Below are 24,114 nucleotides of genomic sequence, written 5' to 3'. Positions count from 1 at the left end.
CAGATTTGAAATCTCCTTACTGGTAGAAGCAATCATTACAAAGTGAGTTAGGGGATCAAGTGGACGCAAGCAATCACCCCTGTGGGTGTTATTGTGTGCAGCGTGGATTGTGCTCTCTCGCTGCTGTAAAGATGCACAGTACACAGAGGAACATTTAACGACACAGCGGATGATCATCTCGCACTCAACTGCTCAATCAGTTTGACTGTGTTCAAATCAGATGACTCTCAGCAACGTCGCGTGCGCGAACCAAAGTGGCTAATGTTTGCATAAATGGATGAGACCACGCTGCATGTTTCTGTTGTGTAAGAGAACAGACTGGATCATGTTGTGTTCAGACGCATTGGTTTAAAAAAAAAAGGGAACTCTTGTGTAATTACTCAACTGCAAGTGTCTTTATTTTTGTCTGCACCGCAACAGCGGGGGTAAAACCATTGGTCAGCCGCACGCCGTGTCACTAACATTTGAAATGAAAAGCTCTCGTTTCAAATGAAAACCCTCATATAAGATTATAAGGCCTTATGTCAAGTTAAAAGCCCTCCAGCGTTTCCTACAGGGTCCGACCGTACTATTTTTACATAGTTTTGTTGGAATTTATAAACCGTGATCATTTTATAAACGGAAATCAGCATTAAGAAGAATTCTGTGGAAATTGTTGAACATTGCTATTATTATGTCATTTTTAAATTTGGTGGGACTCTTGTGTATCATCAGCAGCTAATTTTTTACAAGTAAAGGCAGTTGTCAGTTTGTTTATTGTAAGCTGTGGTAATGACAATCAAAGCAAGCATTTTATTTAGTGTGCCGTGTTGAGGGTTAAAGCTGCTACAAGCAATGTTTTTGATCAAATGACTTCATTGTGTGACTTGTCGTAACAAACCCTCATATAATCACCAACTCAGCAGTTCCCCTCAGCCTTTGGAGCTTTTTAGTGTCTTCCTGCTCATGTTTTTTTTTTTCAGCCTGCAATAACACTTTTTATTCAGTTTCTCTGCTCTCATCAGTGTTCTCCTTGTCTTGAGTGGAAAAAAAAAGAACAACGTTAGTGACCAGCTGGTGAACACAGTGGCGCATTTAGCAGCTAAAGAGAGAGATATGTCCCTCAGGTGTTGGTAGAGACTCAAAACTGAGCTAAAACAGAGTAAATATTGATTTTTATACTAGGTGGACAGAAACAGGACTTCAAATAAATCAAATTAATCCATAAATACCTATTTGCAAACAAGTCCAACCATAACAACTGGAACGGTGATAACATGTCTGGATTGCGTTTACAGCTGGTTTCTGTGGCCCCCTACTGGCCAGAAACGACAACTAAGGCAGTTTTGTAGTCGGGATAGGTGAGGAAATGAATGTAAGTTCATGCAAAGTCATCTTAAGTGACCACAAATACATTTTGTGTGCGCACCAAATGTTCATATGTAACCTCAAACACCATTTAAAATTATTATTATTTTTTTTTTTTGAAATTACTAGCTTTTAGGCCACGCATTTAACTCATTAAAAAAAAAAAAAAATTGGGCCCCATCTCTATTCTCAAAACCGTTGAAGTGATGCGAGCGCTTCCGTCTCTTTGTCCATCGTGTGTGCGTGTGAAGTCGCTGTATCTCGTCCCGGCGAGAGTGTGTTTACACACTCGCACGCAGAGCGATGTGTCACCCTCTCCGCCTGTGTGCTCCCGACCCGCGCGTGGCACAACGGTCGCAAATTGCTGTCTGACGAGTTTTCCCATGACTCCATGTGGAACAGCCGATGTGTTAATGTGTTCAGTGAGCGTGAAGTGACTCGGTTAACGCCGCGCGCCGCAGCCGCCCCAAAATGTTGCGCGCGGTCGTACATGTCGGCGCTTCAGAAGTCACAAAGTGTTTGCTCAACTTGGCTGTCCAGAAACTCCCGAGCTCATGATCTTCATCCCCTTGAGCATGCTCGACAGGCTTCCTCTGTCTCCGCGGACTAAACGCATCTTAGAAAGGGTAAGTGTGACTGGACTTTTGAAGTTCAGCCATTGGGATTGTTTTCCTCCAGCTGGAAATGTCTTGTTCTGTTTTCCGACTGATGGGATTGTGTTTGAGATAAGAAGTGTATTTTTTTTTTTTTTTTTTTTTTTTTTTTTAGGAACAGAGGAGAAGCGTTAGCCTCGTTTGTATGATGCGTGTGCAGGTTCAGGGTTATTCTCAGGGTTTGGTGCACATGCTAGCGGGATGCCCTTTGATGGGGTAGAGGAAGCAACTCTCGACTTGCTCCTAGAGGCAACAGGAAACCCAGCAGCTGTGGCTTATCTCTCTCTCTCTCTCTCTCTCTCTCATCCTCTACCTCCATCTCTCGTTCTCTTTTTCTCCCGGTGTCTCCGCCTCTTTTCTGCCTCCTTTCCTTTCTCTCGTTGTCTGTAATTAGAGATGGTCCCGGGGCTCGAGTGGCCCGGCATGTGCTGTAGCTAGGTAACCTCAGTTACTGGCTGCCGGCCCCGGAGGTTTCATCAGCTGTGAACACGGTCACATCGGGCCCAGCATGGGTTCTGCAGCCCGATCTGGATAACGTGCGTCCGGATTAGTACAATCCCACTTCAGATTCATGCAGTATTGCTCAAATCTTTATTTTCTTTCCTGGTGTGAAGCAGTATTTCCTCAGCGTCTTGCACTTTTAGGAATATGAAAGAAAAAAAATTCTACAAACCTTTTTACATTTAAAAAAAAAAAAAAAAAAAGTGTCAAATGCATTGATCTTAAAGGAATAGATTCATATTCTGGGAAATATGTTTATTTACTTTTTTGCAAAGTGTCATAAAAGAAGATTGAAACAACTCTTGTATCAGTACAATAGATATAAAGCTACAGCCAGTAGCAGTTAGCTTAGTACAAAGAATAGACATAAAATAAATCTTATCTTAAGATAAGGAAATCAGCACTTTAGTTTGATTAAAAAAAAAAAAAAAAAAAAGAAGCTATTTCTGGTCAAGAAACACTTGTTAATGATCGTGTAGTATTCTACTACGTTTGAATTGAAGCTGTGAGATTAGATGATTCTGATCATAAGGATTATTGGATTATCTTAATACAGGGCTGTACTTACTAAATAAGTTCTTGTAAAAGTAGGGTAAGAAAATAACTACGTGCAATGGCAGACTTTTGGGAGGATTTTTTTTTTTTACCTGTCAAAGTGAAAGATTTATCCAGCGGCACTTGAAGGCCTCTTGGAAAGTTCAATTCATATAATAGCATTGTTGGCAAGGAAAAACCACTTTGGAGGGCCCTTCTGATAATTCCTTAGTGATCTAATTGAAATGTGTCTTAGGCCTTTAGTGGTCTTTTAAAGTTTACTAAATGTCTATAACACAGGTCTGTTATAATAGCACAATTGACAGGAAAAAAAACAAAAACCTGTTGATGTTGTTGGATATCGTCTCTGTCACTGGCGCTATTTCCTTTTCAAAATCAATCAGTTGTCGTCAGTATCTGCTGTTGTTTTGTCTTCTGTTACGATGTCTTCAGTGTTATGATGTTGTATTGATGTAATGCAGGTTAACTCTAACTCACGATCCTGAGTGCTTCATTGCCGGCAAGTGTTGAGAGGTTTTGTTTTGGGCGGTTTAATTTACCGTTGAGCGGTGGCCGCTGTGGAGTCACTGCACCATGAAAATACTTGCCTTGACACCTGTGTCCACTCCTGGTCTGGCAGTAGGACGGCCCGGTGCCCCGAGAGACCGTCCCGTTGCTTAGAGTACACAGCTGTTATCCCTGCAATGCTGTCTCAAGCAGGACAAAGTGCAAAAACTGGCCGATATGGACAGAGTCTTAATATGACGATATTTTTGACCGGATACCTCGACGATGTTGCGCAATGCTTGCCGCTTTCACAAAATATTAACATATTGAGATACGTGGATGAAGTAACATTAATAGAAGAGCTAACACTTTAAGTTTAGAACATTACATCACTTTACCTGCTTTTAGAGGCTGAATTACAGTAAAGACAACACTTGTGCCACATTATAATATTACTACATTCAATATCCAAGACGATATCTCTCATATCACATAATATAATATTGACATATTGCCCAGCCCTACACTGAGCTGCTCACTGACTATAAAGGTGTCTTTACTTTAGGGTCGGCTTGTGGTTACACTCTTACCTTCAGCTGGAGGACTGGATTTCACATCTCTCCTGGTGCACATGGGGAGCAAAACAACCTCCATCAGCTCCAAGGTCCTTAATCTCAATCTGACTCGGCACGCTTCCCCTAAAGATGCTTGGAGTGAAGAGAGGAATCATCATAAAAAAAAAAGAAAAAAAAAAGAAAAAAAAAAAAAAGAAAGTTAAATGCAAAGACCCCACTTAATAATAAATTATGTACAGTTACTGAATTAAATTTCATAATAGCAAATGAAAAACATGTATGTCTGATCATGTTCTTTGTGGTTCTTAATCCCTTATATCCTGGGCAAAAACATTTAAATTTCCACCTCAATTAAACAACTAAATTCCACCATTAACAGCTCTAAACGAGGCCAGAGGGAGATTACAAAAACTACAGCAGAAACCGACATTTTTACTTGTGCCTAAGTAAATTTGAAAGTAAATGGTAGCCCCATGACAATGAGTCAGGGACACTGATGTTAATCAACCTGTGTAACCTGTACAAATTCTCAACTGCAACGTCACCAAAATGAAGCACCACAAATGCTACAACCATTTTAATCATAGTATGACTGTGGCACATGCAGTGAAGATGAATGTGCCACGCTCAGCAACTTTGTTATGCTTTAATAACATCCCAGTAGATGGACTTTTTTAGGATGGAGAGGGTTAGATGATTGCTAAAAGAGGGCTTTAATATAACTGTGCTAAGTGACAGGATCTTCATTTATATGTAAATGAACTATGCTTTAAATACCTGGAACATATATTGTTAAAGCAGGCAGCTTCGGTAAAACACCCGAGTCCCTTCGTACCGTACAAAGTGACCCCTTTAGTAACGTATGCAATGACGGAAAATAACTGTTGGAAGTGTGTTTTTTATTTTTTTTTTTATTTTCCGAAGTGAAACATTGGGATGTTATATTGACTCTCCCTCGTGGTCCAATTACTTTATGCTGGTTTTGTAAGCTATCCTTGTTGGCCTCCGTGTGCTCGTCAGTGTGAATGCCCGCTGACGTCAGTGTGTGTGCATGTGTACTGATCAATAAGCCAAAGGCAATGTCGGCACTCATTTCCCTGCTCGGGCAGAACTGGAAGACATCGATCTGTCGAATCCCGTTCAGAGAGCACATTCGGAGAGAGCTGATAGTTGTTGTTGGCAGTGAGGAATGTTATTGTCGGATGTTGTATTATAGGTAGAGACGGGTCTAGAATTTCTAATAGTTGTTTTAATCTCCAAAATCGATTAGCACGTGCGACTTTCATTCTTCCTTATTTCCCCTGTTTTCTTTCGAATAGTAGTTTTGCTTGAAATACCATCCCTAGTATTGTGTTTATACTGTAGTACAACAGAGCAACTACTTTACACATGTTAAACAAAGTAAACTTCTCCATGAATGGCCTCAGAGAGCTACAAAGGAATGATAAAGATCCTGTCATTTTTACACAATTTGAATCTTCAAATCACAGTTCACTTCGATCCTGATATTTATCATCATCTCACTAGATTTTTGTTTAATTTTTTTTCATCCCTCAGATTTTCTGTCAACGTGTGGCACACTTCACATACAAAAGTCATTTTTAGTGGACAGTCAGAGACACCAGATCACACTTCCTGATCAAATGTCATCACGCTCAGCATGTTGAGGTTTTGGCCTCCAGGGCTGAGTTTAATTAGATTCTGCTTTTCACCTTCATTTACCTTGAACTTCATGCTTCCTCTACGGAGCTCGGATTGGACTACAAACTGTGACACAGTAGTACTCTGCAAAAGTTTGAGGTACTTTAGAGGATTCTGTTCTGACCCTGCAGTGCCCACAGATAAGACCCAGTTTCATTCTGCAGCATGACGGCAAGACCGTGCACAAGGAGAACTGGTTTTAAAGGCAAGGAGTGGTCACGCAAACAAATATTGATATGATTTGGGTTTTCCGCTTCTATTTACTGCAGTTTTTGTTCAGTGCGAAGAGAGCCGGGCTAGCTGTGAGAGTTTTTATTGCTCACTTAGATTTTCACTTTTAATTCTCTTGTATAGTCATAATGATAAACAAAATTCACCCTACATAGCAACTTCATACAAAATGACTCGACACAAATAATAAACAGTTCTGCTCCAATACAAATGCACCCGGATTTGAAACCATTGTCGTGGTGAAATGAGGATAACTATCTGACAGTTAAGTCACGTGCCGAGCACACACACCCGGGATGGTAATCCTCAGAAAGGGGTTAACCCTGATCAAACACAATATAATCTGGGATTTAAACTGGGCTGCCCAGAAAACGTTTTCTCCCCACTGACAAAAAAAAAACAAAAAACAACAACCCACAAATCTGGGCTTTACCAGGATGTCGAATAAAGCTCAGAGCTTGTATGATCTTACAGGTTGGACGTGAAATCGCTCAACTCTTTACTCGGTTCTCATCTGTGCCGTTCACTTTGTGTGTTATTCCAGCGACTTAGCAGCAATCCTCTGCTGTTGCTTCTGTTTTATAACGGGACAATTTAGATTAGTTATGGTTTCATGATGTGAACTATTACATGGCATTTTTTATTTTTTAGCCTACATAAGCTTTGATGTTTGAGCTTTGTCGTTGTAAGCAGTGTGATTACAAAGCAAACATCACAGCTTCAGTGTGTCTGATGTCAGATCATAAAGACATGGATCTGCTGTCAGTTTCTTTCAAGTAACCGCTAGTTTTTAAACGCATACCAGCTGCAATCTGTCACTTGATTACTTAACCAACTTTTATATGGCTATAATTTTATAGATGTAAGAGTCTGTAATGGGTGTTGTTGTTTTTTTTGGTTGTTTTTTTTTTTTTTTTTACTCTTCTTCTGTCTGTCTTACTTTTGGATGTAATGTTAAGCGCCAGCCTGATTACACTAAGCGACATCAAATGACCAAACGGAAAGTTTCAGTGGCTTTCGTCCCGTTGATGATGAAAGCAAATATGGCATTTTGTCGATGTAGTGAAGATAATTACTTCCTGACGTCTTGGTCTCAGCAACATGTGTTGAGACTATAGAGTGAGTTCAGATCCTTTAGCCTCCCTCTCCGCCGAGCGTAACCTCTTGAAGGCAAAGTGGAACACATGTAAACTCCCCAGATCACACACTCTCACACAGACATGAAAAGCTTCTGCAGCTGCTTTTGGTGCTTTCTGGAATTTTCAGGCCGGCCTCGTTGGCCGGAGATCTTACTTCCTAACTAGCTGTGTGTGTGACGGAGAGAGAGAGAGAGAGTGTGTGTGTGTGTGTGTGTGTGTGTGTGTGTATGTGTGGGAGGGGAGAAGGGCAGGGGGCAGGGGAGGCTTGTTTTTGGGGGCTGGAGGACGGTCGTGGTGCTCTGAAGGAGTGCTTTCCCAGCGTGGGAAAGACGGTTGTCTTTTCTCTGCCTCTCGGGGACTAAAGAAGGGCTGAGAGGAGCTAACGTTCTCCTCCGGCTCCAATTTTCTCCGCCCGGGCTACGGAGACAAAGCTGTTCCCTTTTCGGAGCTGGGACGAGGGGATTTGTAGGAGCGAAGCGGTTCGGGGTTGGTAGGAGTTCCTGTGGAAGATGGACAGCAGCTGAGGAGATTTTCTCCCGGCCCGGCTGAACTGCGGAGTTGATCGGGCAGAAATGTATCACTCTGGCAGTGAGGAGTCAGATCTGGTAAGTTTGTGTAAACATGCTTTCTGCAGCTCTGACTGCATCGTCTGAAACTTTTCTCTGCCTAACTCCTCTCTACTCTTTGAACAAAGAGGGAGGGCTTGGACTGCAGGAGAATGGGGGTTATTAGTGCAGGATTTAAAGGGGCATATTCATACAATTCCTATCATTCCCCCCCCCTTCCCACCCCCCCTTCTGGAAACTTTGTAAAAGAGTGTTTCTCAAGATGCAGTAACCTTCTTGCAGTTTGCCATTTTGAGACAAAGGGACTCATATAAGCTCTTGGTATGAATTTGCGAACACCGCTGCACGGCCACTACGAGCTTAAAGTGGGGGGGCCGAGACAGTGGTTAACAAATAGAGAGAGGGAAAGAAAGTTCACAGCCAGAATGAGTTTGGTTTTTAGGTACACAGACCGGAAGAGAGAACAAAAGCTGGCTTTCAGCCACGACGTATAGCAGCTTTGTAGTTTTTACTTGCTTTCTGTATAAGTTAAATGCAGAATGAGGGGAAGTCATGTCCACGGAGGTTTCTAGTTTGTATTTTGAATTTGTCCTGTTCTGCTTTTGGGCTTGTCTGTGTGTAAATGACATGGTGGTGAAAACCCTTTTGTCCAAATACTTTTTAGTGACAGTAATATGTGATTTTCATCAGCTGCCTCATACTAATAATGACTAATCAGTCTTAAAGAGCAAGTTTGAAAACACTCTAACATGCATGGTTCAAACCCACAGAATATTATTTTAAATACTCGTGCGGATGCAAAACTTTTCAAAAAAATAACAAATATATTAGGTTGAAATTTAGGACATTCACAATATTCCTAAAAGTTCAGCTGTAAAAAGTAGGATATGTTCAGTTTGAATATGAGGCCCAATGTAAACATCACATTGGGCATCCGTCTGTCGTGTGCACGTTGTGTCTTTGTAGCCGATTATTTGTATTTGTGGCGACGCGAGAAACTACGTTACTCGATCGCCAGCTGGTCGCTCTTCACGCAGGTCGTGGCAAACCAGTTATTCACGCGCACACAGAAGCACTTGTTTGATTACATACGTGGTGTGTTAAAGAGTCGTACTTTTAAAGGGTTCACGTGACCGAGCGAACCGACCGGTCTCTGCAGCTGCGTCGACTCGACTTGGCTCGGTTCGTCGGGCAGCCTCAGCTGCCGCATCTCTGCAGACCGCGTGTTAAAGTGTCACCGCGCGAGTGTCTGTCTGTCACTCGAGAGCTGGGGATAGGTGAGGTGACACGGCCGATGATGAAGTGGCGCTTGGAGAATAAAACGCAGGCCTGAGGAGCGAGTTGTGAGAATATGGCAAAGTACGACAGTGTTTACCGTCAACGGTGCGTTTCATGTACACACACACAGCGCCGTTCTCTGTGGCGCTGTTTGGGAGTTTCCTTTTAATTCGTTTTTAAGAATCTTAACATCGATTCCAGGTTTAAGCGGACTAATTTAGACCTTTAGCTTTCCACTACAAAACTATACATGTATCCTGTGATAATATACTGTATCGTTGACAGTGGATTGGGCCCAAATTCAGCAGAGAAACACAAACCCTGAAGCAATGTAATGTTGTAAAATATCTACAGTTTTGCTCCAGAAGTTACAAGAAGTTCAATGAATGTTTTAACAGGTAGTTTCTTCTTTTTTTTTTTACAAAATCTTCAATTTTTCAGGTGACCTTAACGATTAAATGTTTCTCTGTCAGGATAATACCTCTACTCCTTTAGCTGAATAAACCATTTTAAAAGATACATGGATTATCTGAGTTGCCACTCGGACAACCATGAAAATATTGTAATATATTATGTGTAAATATATGTATTTTAGGAATTGTATTGTGTTACGTTTTAATTTTCCAACATCCTCCCGCATCCTTGTCAGATATACTGACGAAAAAGCAAACATTAAGGCCATTCATTCATTAGCATCAACATGTTTTGATGGAGGGTAAGTCTGGACTTTAACAGTCAACACACATTTCTGTAATTTGCTTTCTTTCCCCATATTTAATTAGAATACACTTCACTGTAGCCTGGCAATATTTGAGGGAGGCTCTTGCTTTATTTATCACTGAAATACTGGGGAAATCTTTTGGCAACAAGATCCGTCTTTCATAAACTGCAATTTTTTTTTTTTGCCAGAAATCGGTCCAGAGTATACAATTTATCAGCGTATAAATTAAAACAAATGAGGCTGAAATCCTTTCACTTATGCACATTCTCGGTTGTAAGATTGTTTGTTTTGCCTCACTGACGATGGTTAGCAGCTCGTTCTGCTCTCCGAGCCAGCTCTCATCAGTCATCCGCCGCCTGCTTCATACACCAGGAAACTGACAGAATATTGATGACGCAAGCACAAAATAGCAGCGCAGAGGAGCCCTCGGTCCTTCTTACTCCATCATCCTATTATGGCGCTGTGTTTTCACAGAGGAACCTGCGAGGGAAGGAACGGTTAGATAAACTAGGTCTTCACTGTTGATGGGAGCGTGGCCTCTCAAGGGACTTTTGCAGCCGGTTGCAGGTAATATTTACTGGAGTAAAAGAATAAAGCACATAATCTGCAGTTGTAGGGGACCCGTCACCATGTAATGTCTCAGGAGGGTTTTTTTTTTTTTTTTTTTTTTTTAATGACTCTCCTCGAGGTCAAGCAACAACGAAGGAACTATCCAGACTGCACGTGTTCATTTGTAGTCAGAGCAGCTGAGCAAAGAATATCGTCTAAACAGGATTAGTCAGCGTAGGTTTATAGTATAGGAGCTGTTGTACAATACGTTTATAATCAATCAATGTGATGGCAAGCTCTGGTGATGGCAGAGTCTGTTTTTTGTTCTACCACTTTGGTCCAGACGGAAATATCTGAACAACTAACGGATGTATATCCGTTAAATCCTTTACACACATTAATGGTCCTCTCAGGATGAATTCTCAGTACCTTGTTACCACCAGACTTTCTGTCTAACACCACCGTTTTTGTTTTTTTGTAGGATGTCGCGACATGTTGGTTCTGAGATTCTTCATGGCCATTCGAGGTTGATGGCTTTGGGGATTTTCTGACTTTTTATTCAGCGTCGTCAGCCGGTAAAAATGTTAGTATATGTCCTAAAATGAAACATATATTTGCTCCCTTTTTTTTTTTCTTTTTTTTTTTATATTTCAATTTTCAATAATGACTTATATTCTGGTTTTGTTGTAAAGTTATAGACAAAGACTTGTAAGGCTTCATAGTTTCCATTTTCAGTGTAGAGAATTTGGGACTTACTTTCTGTGAGCAATATTAGAGGTGTGGCTTATAAACAAAGGCATGCTGAAAGGTCCTCTTGCCATGTGGACTGTTATTAAGTTTCTAGTTAGCCTTTAACCGTGGTGCACTCTGGGATCCTGTCATGTGATTGACAGCCAGCGGGTCCATCACCTCGATGGGACGGTGCACTTATCTAATGCACTGGCACATGGAATGCTGGGTAAACACTTTTTTCATAGGGCTGTCAGTGTCACCTTGACGTCCATGAAGGCGATCCCTCTCCTGCCACCCCAGAGATCATTACTCCCACCTCTCCCCCACCCCTCCCTTACCCCCTTCCCGTCTCTCCCCTCATCTCTCTCACACACATTTTTCTTTTCTTTCACAGATGCACTGACAATCTGTTTCTCTTGCACTCTCTTGTCCACTTGGATTCATTCCTCTGTTCTGTGTTGAATGTTAGTAACCATTCCTTGTTGCAGTCACACATCTCTCACAGTTGGCTGTCACGTCTGCTCCCATTGTCTCTGCCTGACGAAGGAGGCGCTGTTTGTGGAACGATGATTTAATTGACTTTGTGTTACGCTGAATGAAGTGGCAGTGATGGACAGATGGCCCGGGAAAAGAGGCTTCGGTTCCAGCCAAGAATGAATCATGCCAAGCCCGAAACTGCGAGCACACTGGCTCAGCCCATTGTCAGCCCGCTGCAGTCAAATACAGTCCGTCAGCCAGAACTCTAGACGGCTTGGCACGGGCAGTAATCTTCATTCTTCTATCATGATGCGGGATGTGAGGTAGACTGTGGAGTCTGATCACGTTGCCTCATTAATTTCACTTCTGATGCTCGTCAGAATTTTCTTTGTTAGTCCTAAATGTCAAGAAGATCCTTCACTGCACCTTTGAGTTTAGGTTTGCATTGTTTGTGGGTTCATTTATCAGAATGTACAATGAACTGTTGGTTATTAATGACATATTAACCCTTTGAATGTCTTTGCTCAGTTTTTATTTCCTTTTCTGCGGGCTGTCAATGCCATTAAGTCAATAGCTGTGGGCTACCCGAGTCCCCGTATTTTCTCCGATATATTGTGTAATGATTGGTGAATCCAGACAGTAGAAAATCACAAGCGTCCATCAGTTACTGTTTGTTCTGTAACCACGGATGAGCAGACAACAACCAAGTAAATTCATTTTATTGTAGGGGAAAATGAAACTGCTATTACTGGAGATACTAAAATTACACGGACTCCTCTCAATTCATTCTGGCGTGACTGACTTAATGGATGAACTGAGGTAAGGTGTGATTTTCAGACGTATAATACATCAGTCGCTAAATGCGTGTCAACATCCTCCACACCCTAAGCAAAAATACACTTTCAAGAAAGCCAGAAGCTGTGGAAACCCTCAGAGATGAGAGATAAAAGAAGCAGAGTAGGAGGTCAGGGTGGAATGGAAAGAATGGGAAAACGTGAAATTCAGTGCAAACAGGGAAAAAAGGGATCGAGAGAACATTTGGGGAACCACGAGGAACATCAGTGTGGACACGAGTGAAGTGCCTCGAGTTAAGTCACAGAGAAAGAATCGAAAGAGAGTATGGTATGTTAAAATGAATGTAAAACCCACTAAACTAAGGACCACGAGAGCACTTTATAGCTCAGAAACAAAGCCTTAATTTTCCGCATGACTGCAGCTCTCCATTTTGATAGTGGACACGTATAGAGAAGCGGTAGTAGTGGCTAAAAATGAAATTGAAAGCTTTCAGATCGTGAGGAGATTCCCTGGTGTAACGGCTCGATCCACTATAAGTGATTCTGTCATATATAGGAGGCAACGTCAACTGATTCACAGCCTCTTCCTTCACTGTGGCTATCGCCACTGTATGTTCTAGTGTAATGACCACCGTGCAAGCGCTGCGTGTACATGTCATCGGTGGCCTTTCAGCAGGAACCTCCTGTCTAAAAGAAATCAATAAGGGCGGCATGGAGACCACAGGACCGTTGCCCTTTTAATTCCCCCCTTTCATCTGTCTTTCTCTGTCCACTGCATGAAAAGAGCTTCTGCTCACACACGAGTCTGCTTCCCTATTGTGACTCCAAAGTGCGCCAGTAGAAGTGGGATTAATATTGGACAATTCTGCAGGACACGACTGAGACCCAGTGCCAACTTGCAGCCCCAGTGCAAGAAGCAGGGCGCTGTTAACGTGGCGAAGGCAAAGGGTCAGATCGGTTACCAAACCTCATCTTAAATAAAAATCAGAAGATCCCCAAATTAGAAATCATCATGTTGGAAACAAAAATCTCTGCCCTGAATTTCATGGCAAACCATTCAAAAGTTGCCAAAACCTTCAACTCAAGGCCACAAATCAACCTCCTGTTGATACCGGATTAAATGTCCGGAAGGTCCATCGGGTACCTCTTCTGGAAACCATAATTTGTTCCAACCCATCCGGTAGTTGTTGAAATACTTCACAGCATTTGTGACAACATTGACCTGTTGGTTGCTTCAGACGAAGGACCAGTACTGTCATTCCTGGAGCAACACGGCCAGCTCTGAGCCGTCCGATATCAAAGCTGTTTGACAAACGTGATGTGATTTGTGGCTCTTTACAGATCAAGTGAAAAAAAAGTTGCCTGGAGTATCATACCAACAGAAGATGTCCCGGGTTTGGTCTTTCAGCACGGCACTGAATTCCGGCTACTTTTGAGCAGAGCGGAGTGATTCAAAGTCAGCTGGCTGAGCCCGAACAACAAAAGCCGAGCCGGAGCAGCTCTGCTCGCGGATCAGAGCGGCATCATACCGCTGTTGGATTATTATTAGTGGCCTGTGTGCGTGGTGACACGGTGCTGTCAGTATCAGCGCGGCAGCGGGTCTGGAGGTCGGCCGTGTCAGGCGGCCGGAGGCTCGTTCTGTCGTTGCGAGTTTCTGTCAGCGTTGCCGTCGGAGTGCAGCCTTCACAGCTCCGCCCGGCCTCCTCTGCGGGCTCCGCGGCTCCACGTTCAGAGCATCTGTGCCCTACTCTGAGAGCTCTGGAGGCTGGTGTCGACACGCACCGCATCCAAACATATGTGACCCCTGCACTCCTTCACAATACTACGAATTTGGATCCGCGCACTTCTTTTCTTCTCTGAGCCGCTGTTGTTGACGTTGGCGATTAGAGAATTTGATTAAAGGCTACGGATGTACCCGCAGAAAGCGGTCTGTTTCGCCCCGCTTCTCTCTATCCTGTGGCCTCAACCGATAATTAGACCATATTCGAATATTCTCTTGTCCATCCACACCCATCAATCTGTGTTCAAAATGTAATCAACCTCAGGTAATCGCTTTCCTCGTTAGGCTAATTGTTCTTAATGAGCTAAAATCACATTATTCTTTCCTTTCGTGTAAGACGTGTCACTAAGCGCACTTTTTTTTTTTTTTTTTTTTTTTTTTGAAAGACCGTGAGCAGATGGAGCCCTGTCGCTGATCGGTTACGATAAACACCGCTGATTAGCATGTCATCCTCTGATCTACAGTTTAGCGCTCCTCTGGGAGTCACCGCTACTCACGAGCCCATTTCAACCGCTGACTCCTGACCTCACGCGACCTCCGTGACAGGTCGGACGCACGAGCACCGTGCGGCGGCGCTGCAGAAAGAAAACGACAACAAACAGAAAAAAAAAACAAGGAGCATTGTGAATAATCCTTTTTGCAGGGTTTAACTTTAGCTGGGCCTTCTGGAAGACGGGGAAGTTTTAATTAACGCTGTAATTATTCTCGTTTGTCCTGTGCGGCTTTGTGACGCTTCGCTCACATGTAATGAACGAGCGCTGATCTGACAGGCGAGGAATTAGAGCAGCTTTCTCCTCCGGATCCCTGTTGCCGAGCCCACAGTGACTACAGGATTTTACAGTATATTCAAGTTATTTTAGACTTCCGACGTCTCTCGCATGCAAATATATGCATTCAATTCTATGTTGCTGATTCTACTGATTATTTTCTTGCTTTTTTTTTTTTTTTGTATTTTTTTTTACTTTGATGCAGTTTTAACGTGAAATTTTGTCACGTTATGTAGAACTGAGACAATAATTTGGATAATCAAATTGCCGACAGACAGAGACTCAAATTGCTCGTTGGAGTTCGTAATTGAACATAAATATGAAACACTGCGGATTCCGGTTATGTCGCTTTTCTCAGCTCATTGGGGATCGTTGGTTCTTATAGTTTATCACGTTGCCACGTTAGCCGTTGGGACACCGCAGTCAAATCCAGAAAAAAGAAAGCCAATTTTAAATTTACGTTCACTGTCAATATGGCAGGAAAGCCTCGTGCGTCGGTGTCTGTTTGAGCAGCCGCGTTTGAAATGTTTGCATTTGCATAAGTGACCATTTAGAAAATCATGATCGTGATAAATATTGTTTTAATAGATTTCAGCTTTGATTGTCTTGTTGCTTTAGTCTCCCAATGGTTGGAAACTAAAATTAAACTAAATTAAAACAGAAGGCATGTTACTTTGGTTTCCGAAAGAGGGAATGAAAGGCACCGTTTGAGAACCAATGAAATAACAGATATGAGAATAATGATAATTGCAGGCTTATTTATGAACGATAAGAGTGTATTGATTTCGATTTCTATTTTCTTTTTTCCAGCAAGGAAAAACGTTGCGGTGACGCAGATTTTTCAGCTGCTATAAACGGCTCGTATCACAGGGTGAATGTTGTGTCTCCAAAAAAAACGGTATGACATATAAACAGCATCCATATATAGCAGATGCGCTGCCCGGGCACTGATCACTGCAGAGACACGACGAGCAGATGGTTTGACTGCGAGGGGTAACTGAAGAAAAAAAAAGAAGAAGAAGAAGGGAGTGACGGAGGAGGAGGAGAAGGAGGAGGAAGAGGAGGAGGTAGAGGAGGAGGAGGGGGTGGGTAGAGACAGAGATAGAGAGGCAGAATCACTAAAGTAGCACAGGAGAGCTTGTGACCGGGAGTGATCAGGACACTTGACAGGCTCAGACACGGAGAGTGAGAAAGAGAACGCTTCATTGGCATCGAGGAGGAGAGTCGGTCACATGCAGCCACACCGGGACTCTCGCAGATAAACCACCGTCGCCTGTGGAGCAGCGCGGGGAGCTGGCGGAGGAGGAGGACGGCGAGGCTGGAGCCAGAGCTTGAAGGATGAAGATGAGGAGCATCACTACTACCACCTGACTCATCCCGCGAGTCAGCCCCAGCACCTGCAGCGGCGGTCTGAGCACTCCGGCTATCGAGGAGACTGGGGCAGACGGGGGGTGGGTGGGGTGGGGTGGGAGGGGAGCGCTGCTGAGATTATGCGCGGGGCAGAGAGCTCCTGTGGATTCCCCATCTTTGGCAGCAGCAGCAGCAGCAGCAGCAGCAGCAGGGGGAACGGGAGCTGGGGCTCTACAGGCAGCAGCGGAGCTAGCTGGAGCTGCAGCAAAACAAGGAGCTCCGACTCCACGGCTATTTATTCACCCGGAGGTGAAGGTCGCATTCCCAGCCCAGGTGTGACGGCGACCAGCGGACGTGGCAGCCACAGTGTTGAATGTACCTGTAGCAAGAGCAGTGAAGTCAGCTGCAGCGCTGGTGCAAAGGTGCCCACAGCGGTGCAGTTAGGTGTCGTTGTAGTAGTAGCAGGGGGGGGCAGTGGCTCAGGACACTGAATGACCAGTGTGGCTGATGAAGGCCACCTGGATCCGCTTGCTGAAACGAGCCAAAGGAGGTCGCGTCAAGAGCTCCGATGCCTGCGTAAGGACATTTTTTTGGGGTTTTTTTTGAGTCCGTTCAAACCGTGCAAGTTGTGCGTCTGTGTGTGCAAGTCTGTGTTTCTCTCGTGCATCCATCTGTCCATGTGCTCGGGGTCGCTGTGTGGGACGGTCGTGTATTTGCCAGCTGATGATGAGAACTTGGGTGTTGTTATCTGTTATGGCTGTCAGATTCTGGGCAGAGCTCCATGTCGCCTCCCTCTGACCCACTGGGACGGCGCGCTCGATCACGCCCCGTCTTCAACCGCGACCTGATGGAATAATCACAGCAGGCCAGGTGTGTTCACCTGCACTTCCGAGGCCACACGCAGCTCCTGAGACGGAGGCCGCCGGGCGGTAAATGGCCAATTTATGACATTTACGTCCCCGTGTGGAAGCGCTGCATGTTAAGCTTGAGCAGCGGTCCAAAGAATCCCAAAGACGCGACGCCCAGTTTCGATGCTTGTTGATGTTTTGAATGTAATCATGAAAGCGATGACAACAGAAGCAGCGCACGGATAGCTAATGAGCTTCATGTCAAAAGAGTTATTCATCTCGGGGTACAAAGTGGGAAGGATGAGAGACGCCGAGGCGACTGATGAGCAGCAGAGCATTGTGTAAGACGGGAGGACATAAATATGAATAACCTTGTATTATCTACGGCAACGACGCTCCCGTCGTCTCTGTACACGTGTCAGGTGGAGAGAGGGGAGAGGTATGATCCTCCTTTGTATGTATGTGATGGCTGGGTAATTCTAATCAGGCACAGAGTGAGGGAGGCTATTTTTAACTCAGACAGCAGTGTAATGGTGCAGTGAGATGAATGAAAGACCTTGTGTGGGCGGCATAGTAGCGAGCAGGTAAGGATAAGGCTCACGCAGCCTCCACTTAGTTTAAAAAAAAAAAAAAAAAACTGTTTTCATTTTTACATCCTGGTTATTTCCTGAAACTGATTGGAATTTGTGCCAAAGGGGAATTATTCTGTCGATGTGCAAATGTTGATATTCATTGCAACATCCAGATATTGCATCATACTGTTTTTCTCGTATTTTTGCACTTTTGTTTGTTTTGGGGTGTTTGTTTAAGCCGCAAAGCCAAAATTCGATGACGAGTCACATAATGAGTCAAAATCAGATACTTAATTTGATTATTTATTTCATAAATGAAGCCATAGATGGGTGTCATTTCAAAGAAAACATTGAAAACCAAACTGGTAATTGTTTTCTGTACTTGAAATATATCAATTCTGATTGGGCACCTTTCGAGGGGGGGAGGGAAAAAAAATCATGATTTGTCAGATGCAAGTGTCCATAGATATTGAAATTTTAAGCCAAAGTGTAACAGGATGACAAATGATGGTGTTTATTTGGCACCCAGAGGAATGAAAAAGTCAATTATCTGTCACCTCTCTCTTTCCTCATGTCTGAAACCTCTTATTAGATAACGCTGTTATCGTCTTCATTTTATTTCTGGAAATTAAATGTCAAATGCATTATTTTAGACACAAGTGACAACTTTATTAGCTTACTTAAATGATTAGTCTCAATATCAAGCAAAGATTAGTATATATTAAAAATGGATTAAAGTACAAATGTAAGGCTTTTAGAAGGACGCTGTAATGTCTCTGGTTTATAATGCTTGATCCGGGTTCAATGTTGTGATCTGCGTGGAAAAACCGCGAGGCTACGGTGGTCCACAAATGGCGGCGGTCTCGGAGGGACACGTGATGCACCAATTTAACGTGAAACAGCTCCCTACCATTTTTAAGCCCATCGCCCGTGTCGGGGTTCGATTGTGAAGCTTCACTTCCAGGTGTCCCGTTTGTGTTTTCAACCGCTGCCGTCACCACGAGCACCGATCCGACCGGAAGCAAAGCAGTTAACGCGGCCACTAATTAAACCGAAACGCCGGCGCTCAAATAAGTGGGCTGCTGAGGTTGTGAGCTGGTTTAGGTTTCACTACAAACACGCATTCGTTTTGTCTCGCGAATAGCGGCGATTCATCGCGTACCTTTACCTGGCGGGTGCCTCGTTGTCGCCACAGTTGAGTGCCGCGTGTAACGTGAACGCGCTGAGGCGCCGGCGGGAACACGCCTCGAGCATAAACCGTCAAAAGGTACATCGGCAGGGGAAAAAAAAAAAAACAACGATCTTGATGTCAAGGTCATTCTTACTGCGTGTTACAAATGTTGGATACAATAGAGCTTGCCGAGCACATATTTCCTAAAAAATGTTTTTCCTCTCATGCATATTGCTTTCCCAGATGGCAGTGTGCAGCTTTTTGCTCATATCTACGGACTATGTGAATGAATTTCTGTCGCTGTCGTCAAAGATACGTCCTCTGCATCTGCTAGAACAGTTTACCCAGTCAGCCTGAAAACATTGCTGTTAAATTCAACTTAAGCTTACACACATTATCTATAAATAGCAGCAGAGTGAAAGCGCTGCTTTTTCTCTGGTGGCCAATTGTGGGCGATATGTCTTCATGCAGCGCGTAACAACGTATGTGATGTGAGTTTCTATGTGATGGCGTGCGCTGTCAGTAATGTCATGCGTGAGTCGGCATGTTAAAGAGTAAATCTGTCGCAGTCACATGTCACACGGAGAAGATGCAGGACCCGGCGTTCGTCAACATCCTCCCCCCTCCTTCCCCCCCCCCCCCCTGTGTGTTTGTCACAGACGGATCACAACAAATTTGCAGGCGAGCAGCTGGGAGAGAGCTAAGGATAGATAAAGAGCTGCTGGGGATGTGATTGTATGAAAGACAGTTTGTGTCCTTTGGCATCCCTTCTCAGAAAAAGAGGTAATTGTCCACGATTCGCTATAGATTCAGTCAGCACTTGTGATTTCCTCAAGTGTTTGCAGCAATGTCGTCGAGAGCAGAACAGCTGAAGTGTTAATTGTTTCAGGAAATTAACCGAGATTCCTTTAATGGTCGTAAGTTTAACACTTCAGTCTGTGTGGGGGTGTTTACACATTTGTAAGTTGCACAACCTCTAAAGTTGCTTCTTCTAAGAGCAATAAGTTTGCTCCAATGTCTCCGAGACGCTGTGAAGCCCGCCGCTTCGCTGTCGATACCACCTGTCGTTTTTAAAGTGTGAATCCAAACGGACCCGGTTGAGTTGCAGCGTTGTGTGTCGCTGAGGTGTTGCTGTTTGTGTCTCCGCAGGGTTCGGCCGACTCCTACACCAGCCGTCCATCAGACTCCGATGTGTCCTTGGAGGAGGATAAGGAGGCAGTGCGCAGAGAGGCAGAGCGACAGGCTCAGGCACAGCTTGACAAGGCCAAGGTGGGTATACCGCGGTCACGTCGTCCAGTTCGCCCCTACTTCCCTCTTTGGGCTGTAACAGGTGTGTGTCAGGAGCAAAAGTGAAGACTTTTAAATGTGTCCACCTGGCTGTTTGAACTTTAAAGGCATCCTGTGGAGTTGTTGACTACTGGTAGTGCTATGGAGTAATGTTTAAATGAGTGGGTCCCCATTTCTTTTTTACCAGAGATACCAATACACATTCTTGCTGCTGGTCTTCTATTCCACTGATTGACACTGAATGCATCATCAAAGGTAGTGAAGAGAAAGAGCGAAAGCTAACAAACATCGAGAGAAACACTGCCCACTTTACTGCTTTTTTTTTATTTTATTTTTTTTAATGACTTTGCAACTGTTTTATGAAGGAAAGGGGACCTTTAAGACTTCGTTTTGGGCATGAAGGTCGAATTTGTTTGGGGTTGAGGTTAAGTTTTGCATATAATTGTGGTGGTTAAGGTTATGAGTTATCCCCAGAAGTACTGAAGTACAACTATGTGTTGTGCTGAGAAAAGCTGGTTTATTATGCTTGAAATGATGGCAGGCATCATTCAAATTGTAACATAAACTTTACACTGGTCTGTTTGTTGTTGAAAAGCTGAGTCTGCTTCCTTTTCAGTTTCTTTTCTTAGGCCTCCACATTTTTTCTGCTTACATAATAACAAGCAAGTTTTCTTGGGTGTATTAGGGGGTCAGCAGTTAGATTTCAGTGGGGGAGGGGGGGGGGAGCCACAAGGGATGTAGTTTTCATATTTTAGCCCCGACAAGACCAGTTTAGTCAACCTGTGTCTTGATGTAACTGGACGTAAACAAAGATTTATTACTTTTGTCCTCCCCAGGTCACCTCTCCAACTCTTGGAAGTTAAAGTAATAACATCTAAGTTATAGTAACTTGTGGCGTTTTAGCAATCGTAGGTTAGGTTAGCAGACGATGCTGCTTAGGCTGACCAGAAGACTCTTGAGCGAAGCACAATTTTAGAGCTGATTTCAGCTGGTTTCTCACATGAAGAGGGGGCTGTTAGGGGCCGCTGATGTGAGAGGTTAGGGGCCTCGGAGGGCTCAGCGTCACTGTTTATCAGAGCCAGCCCTCGCCTGCTCTGCTCCGCTCTGAGCCACAATTAGCAGCATATAAACAAACACACACACGCACACACACACACACACGCACACACGCACACACACGCGCACACACACGCACGCCCACACGACAGAGCAGGCTTGCCTTTGCGCGACAGGAATTGCAATCAGAGCTCGCTTCCACAGAATCGCTCAAATCGCTGGCACTGTAAAGATTTATGCCTTTGATCTGTGAAATAATTCTGCTATCTTCAGTGCACATTCTGTTCCCTTCCTGCTTTACAGCTCATTGGGTAGCTCATGGTGTTCTTCTTTGTTATTTTTTTGCATATTAATTCAAGCAAGTGTCTGAGAAATGGGTTTACTGTCTCTCATTGGGTGTTTGGTGTCTATAACAGCTAGTTTGCTCATTAGCTGTGAGCCGTGAGCTTTTGGCTATCCATCCGTTTGAGCAGACATTTTCCTCCTGCGCTGTGTCTCCGGGTAGCTCTTAGCTGGCAAAGACAGATCATCCCAGCAGATCTATGTTGTTATTTTCCAGAGTCACTCTCTCTGGCTCTCTAATTAAAAAGATAAGTTGGCTTTATAGATAACCTAGTGTTGATAAATCCCCCCTCCACCCCCCCGCTGGCATTTTACATGACAGATGACCAGTAAAAAAAAATATTAAAAAAAATAGCCTCTCAGCGGTCTGGCCACCAGAGAGAGAGAGAGCCGGCTGGGGTCAGAGGAAGTGCACACTCTTGACTGTGAGCCTTTATGGGGAGCAATTCACAATCGCTTCTTTTACGTACCACTGGTAGTTGTAAGCAGTGAGGACAGGGCTGATGCCCGTCACGATAATTCTACATAATTTACTTTCTCGTATGTATTTACATGGACACACATATTAAGCACCATCTGTCTGCCTCTAATTGGCCCTGAAATGAGCACTTGACTTGAGTTTACACATCAAAATCTGTTAAACGAAGCGCTGAAAGAATTTACTGCCAGTCCAGCCTCGATAAACACAAAATAATGTGACGGGTCATCTTGACTTGAACTTGGAGCCTGGCGATGTGTCAAGTGTAGCTGCCAGGGTTTTTGGAGCTTCACCCATATTAAAGACAAAAAGTTGGGATATCTGAGCCGCTGCTTTGATTTTGACAGTTGTTTTTTCTTATGCAAACCTCCCAACTTTGTCTATTATCATAATTTAACATGAAATTAATTAATTTGCGTTGTGAGGAAGAGTTGCTCTCCGTTCACAGTAGCGGTAGCTGTACAGGTTGCTCTGATACTTTCAGGACCGGTGACCATTCAAGTTAAAGGTTACCTAAGGACCTAATGAGTGTTTCTCCTACTTTTTGTTGTATATGATTAAGGATAAGGTGATGGGTGTAATGTCTACATTGTCAGGCCCTCAGTAACGAGCTGCGGTCAGTAAAAAAGAAGTAGCTGCTCTATCGTTGATGAAGCCAGTTTTCTCTCGCTCTCTTAAACATTACTTTGTCCCTTTAACACACCAGCAGCCATGGATGCAATATAAAGTTCAACTTTTTGAATCAGTGAACACATTAAAAGGCATTTAATTAATGTAGATGGGACTTGGTGTTTGACCAAAAAAAAAAAAAAAAAAAAAAAAATTCACTCCTACTCCCCTTCAAGCAAATAGAAACTGGTTGCAGCAATGGTTTAGTCAATTTAAAAGGACATTATACTCAAGCAACCTTGGCTAATTATAGAAATATATTCTCACACTAAATTAATAAAGGTTAAGGTTCCCTTCATTCCATGCAATAATACTTTTTGCATGCTCTCAGTACAGCCTGAAGCCGGTGCACAGCGCAAAGGAGAATTCATTCAAGGTGAACCAACGTGGGAATCTTGATTTATGGCAGGAGATCCTGAGGGCGCCGCTAATGGAAAGGCCGTGGCATGTTACACGGCAAATCAGCAGCAGCAGCAAGGGCAGGTGTTCACTCAGTCAGTGGAAGCACAGGGACGACGGAGAGGTATTATCGAATGAAATATGCATCATGTGATGCGATATTGTGTCGAGCGTGGTGGGTTGTTGATTGACTGTGGTCCACAGTGCTGCTTCACAGGGTTCCCACTTACAGACAGGGCTTCTCTGGAGTTTTGGTTATGTTGTGTCTTATTCTTAGTCTGCCTCCTTCTCTCACTTTCTGTCGTCTCTTTTTTTTTTTTTTTTTTTTTTTAACATGTCTTCCTCCTCTCCTTTCCTGTCCTCTGTCCTCTTGTCCATCTCTTTTCCCCCTTTTCCTTTACCCCTCCTCCCTTGCTTGTTACCAAGCCTCTAAAACCTCCGCCTCCGTCCTCCTCCCTCACTCACTGCAGTCAATATGGCATCCATGATGAAGGCCCGTGTTACGCAAGAAGCAACCGAGCAGTATGGGCTCGGTCAGGAGATGTAGGGACACGACACAGCGGTGTACAGGTGCCATTATGTACGGATCCGGCAGTCACCTGTGATACAAGGTGGCGTGTCAGGACATGTATGTGCGCGCGATTGCCTGTAGGTCTGTAAAATGTCATTAGGGTTATAGAAAGCTTCACGTGACAGCCGGCCATGATCGATGGAGGCGAGAAGAGCAGCTGGGAGGGAGGAAAGAGGCAGCAGTCCTCGATAACACAGAGTGAGCACACATTTGTACATGTGTACTAATGGACCTCGTACCTTCATGCAGCCATGTGACTCAGTGCATGCAAACGCCAAGGACTCTCTGTCCTCTGCGGGTCCTGGCACTGCACACACTGGATTGGATGAGCTCCTCAATGGAGATGTCACACACACACACACACACACACACACACACACACACACACACACACACACACACACACACACAGAGAGGCTTACAACCATCACCCCATTGAATATTTACCTTGCTGTCTGCATGAGGAAACGATTCCAGGAGGATTTCACCCATGTATTATTTCCATAATCCCTCATAGCT

General features: G+C 43.9%; 1 protein-coding gene across 6 annotated transcripts in view; it reads left to right on the top strand.

The window, feature by feature from the left end:
* The window catches only part of cacnb2a (calcium channel, voltage-dependent, beta 2a), a 62,724-nt gene that overhangs the window by 22,852 nt on the left and 15,758 nt on the right, over positions 1-24,114 (top strand). For 3 of the 6 annotated variants that reach the window (XM_069159550.1, XM_069159553.1, XM_069159554.1), the window contains one exon: positions 19,943-20,062. In XM_069159550.1, the coding sequence (XP_069015651.1) occupies positions 19,943-20,062 (120 nt within the window). Of the gene's footprint in view, positions 1-7,580; positions 7,794-16,341; positions 16,779-19,942; positions 20,063-24,114 lie in introns of those variants that run through there. The other 3 variants (XM_069159555.1, XM_069159552.1, XM_069159556.1) reach the window with 3 other exon arrangements.

This window comes from Embiotoca jacksoni, unplaced genomic scaffold (assembly GCF_022577435.1).
Source record: "Embiotoca jacksoni isolate LCO1_2020_lvr unplaced genomic scaffold, fEmbJac1.0.p SCAF_25, whole genome shotgun sequence".
Lineage (NCBI taxonomy): Eukaryota > Metazoa > Chordata > Actinopteri > Embiotocidae > Embiotoca > Embiotoca jacksoni.
Note: the sequence above shows the minus strand (reverse complement) of the source record. Positions and strands in the feature narration are given on the sequence as shown.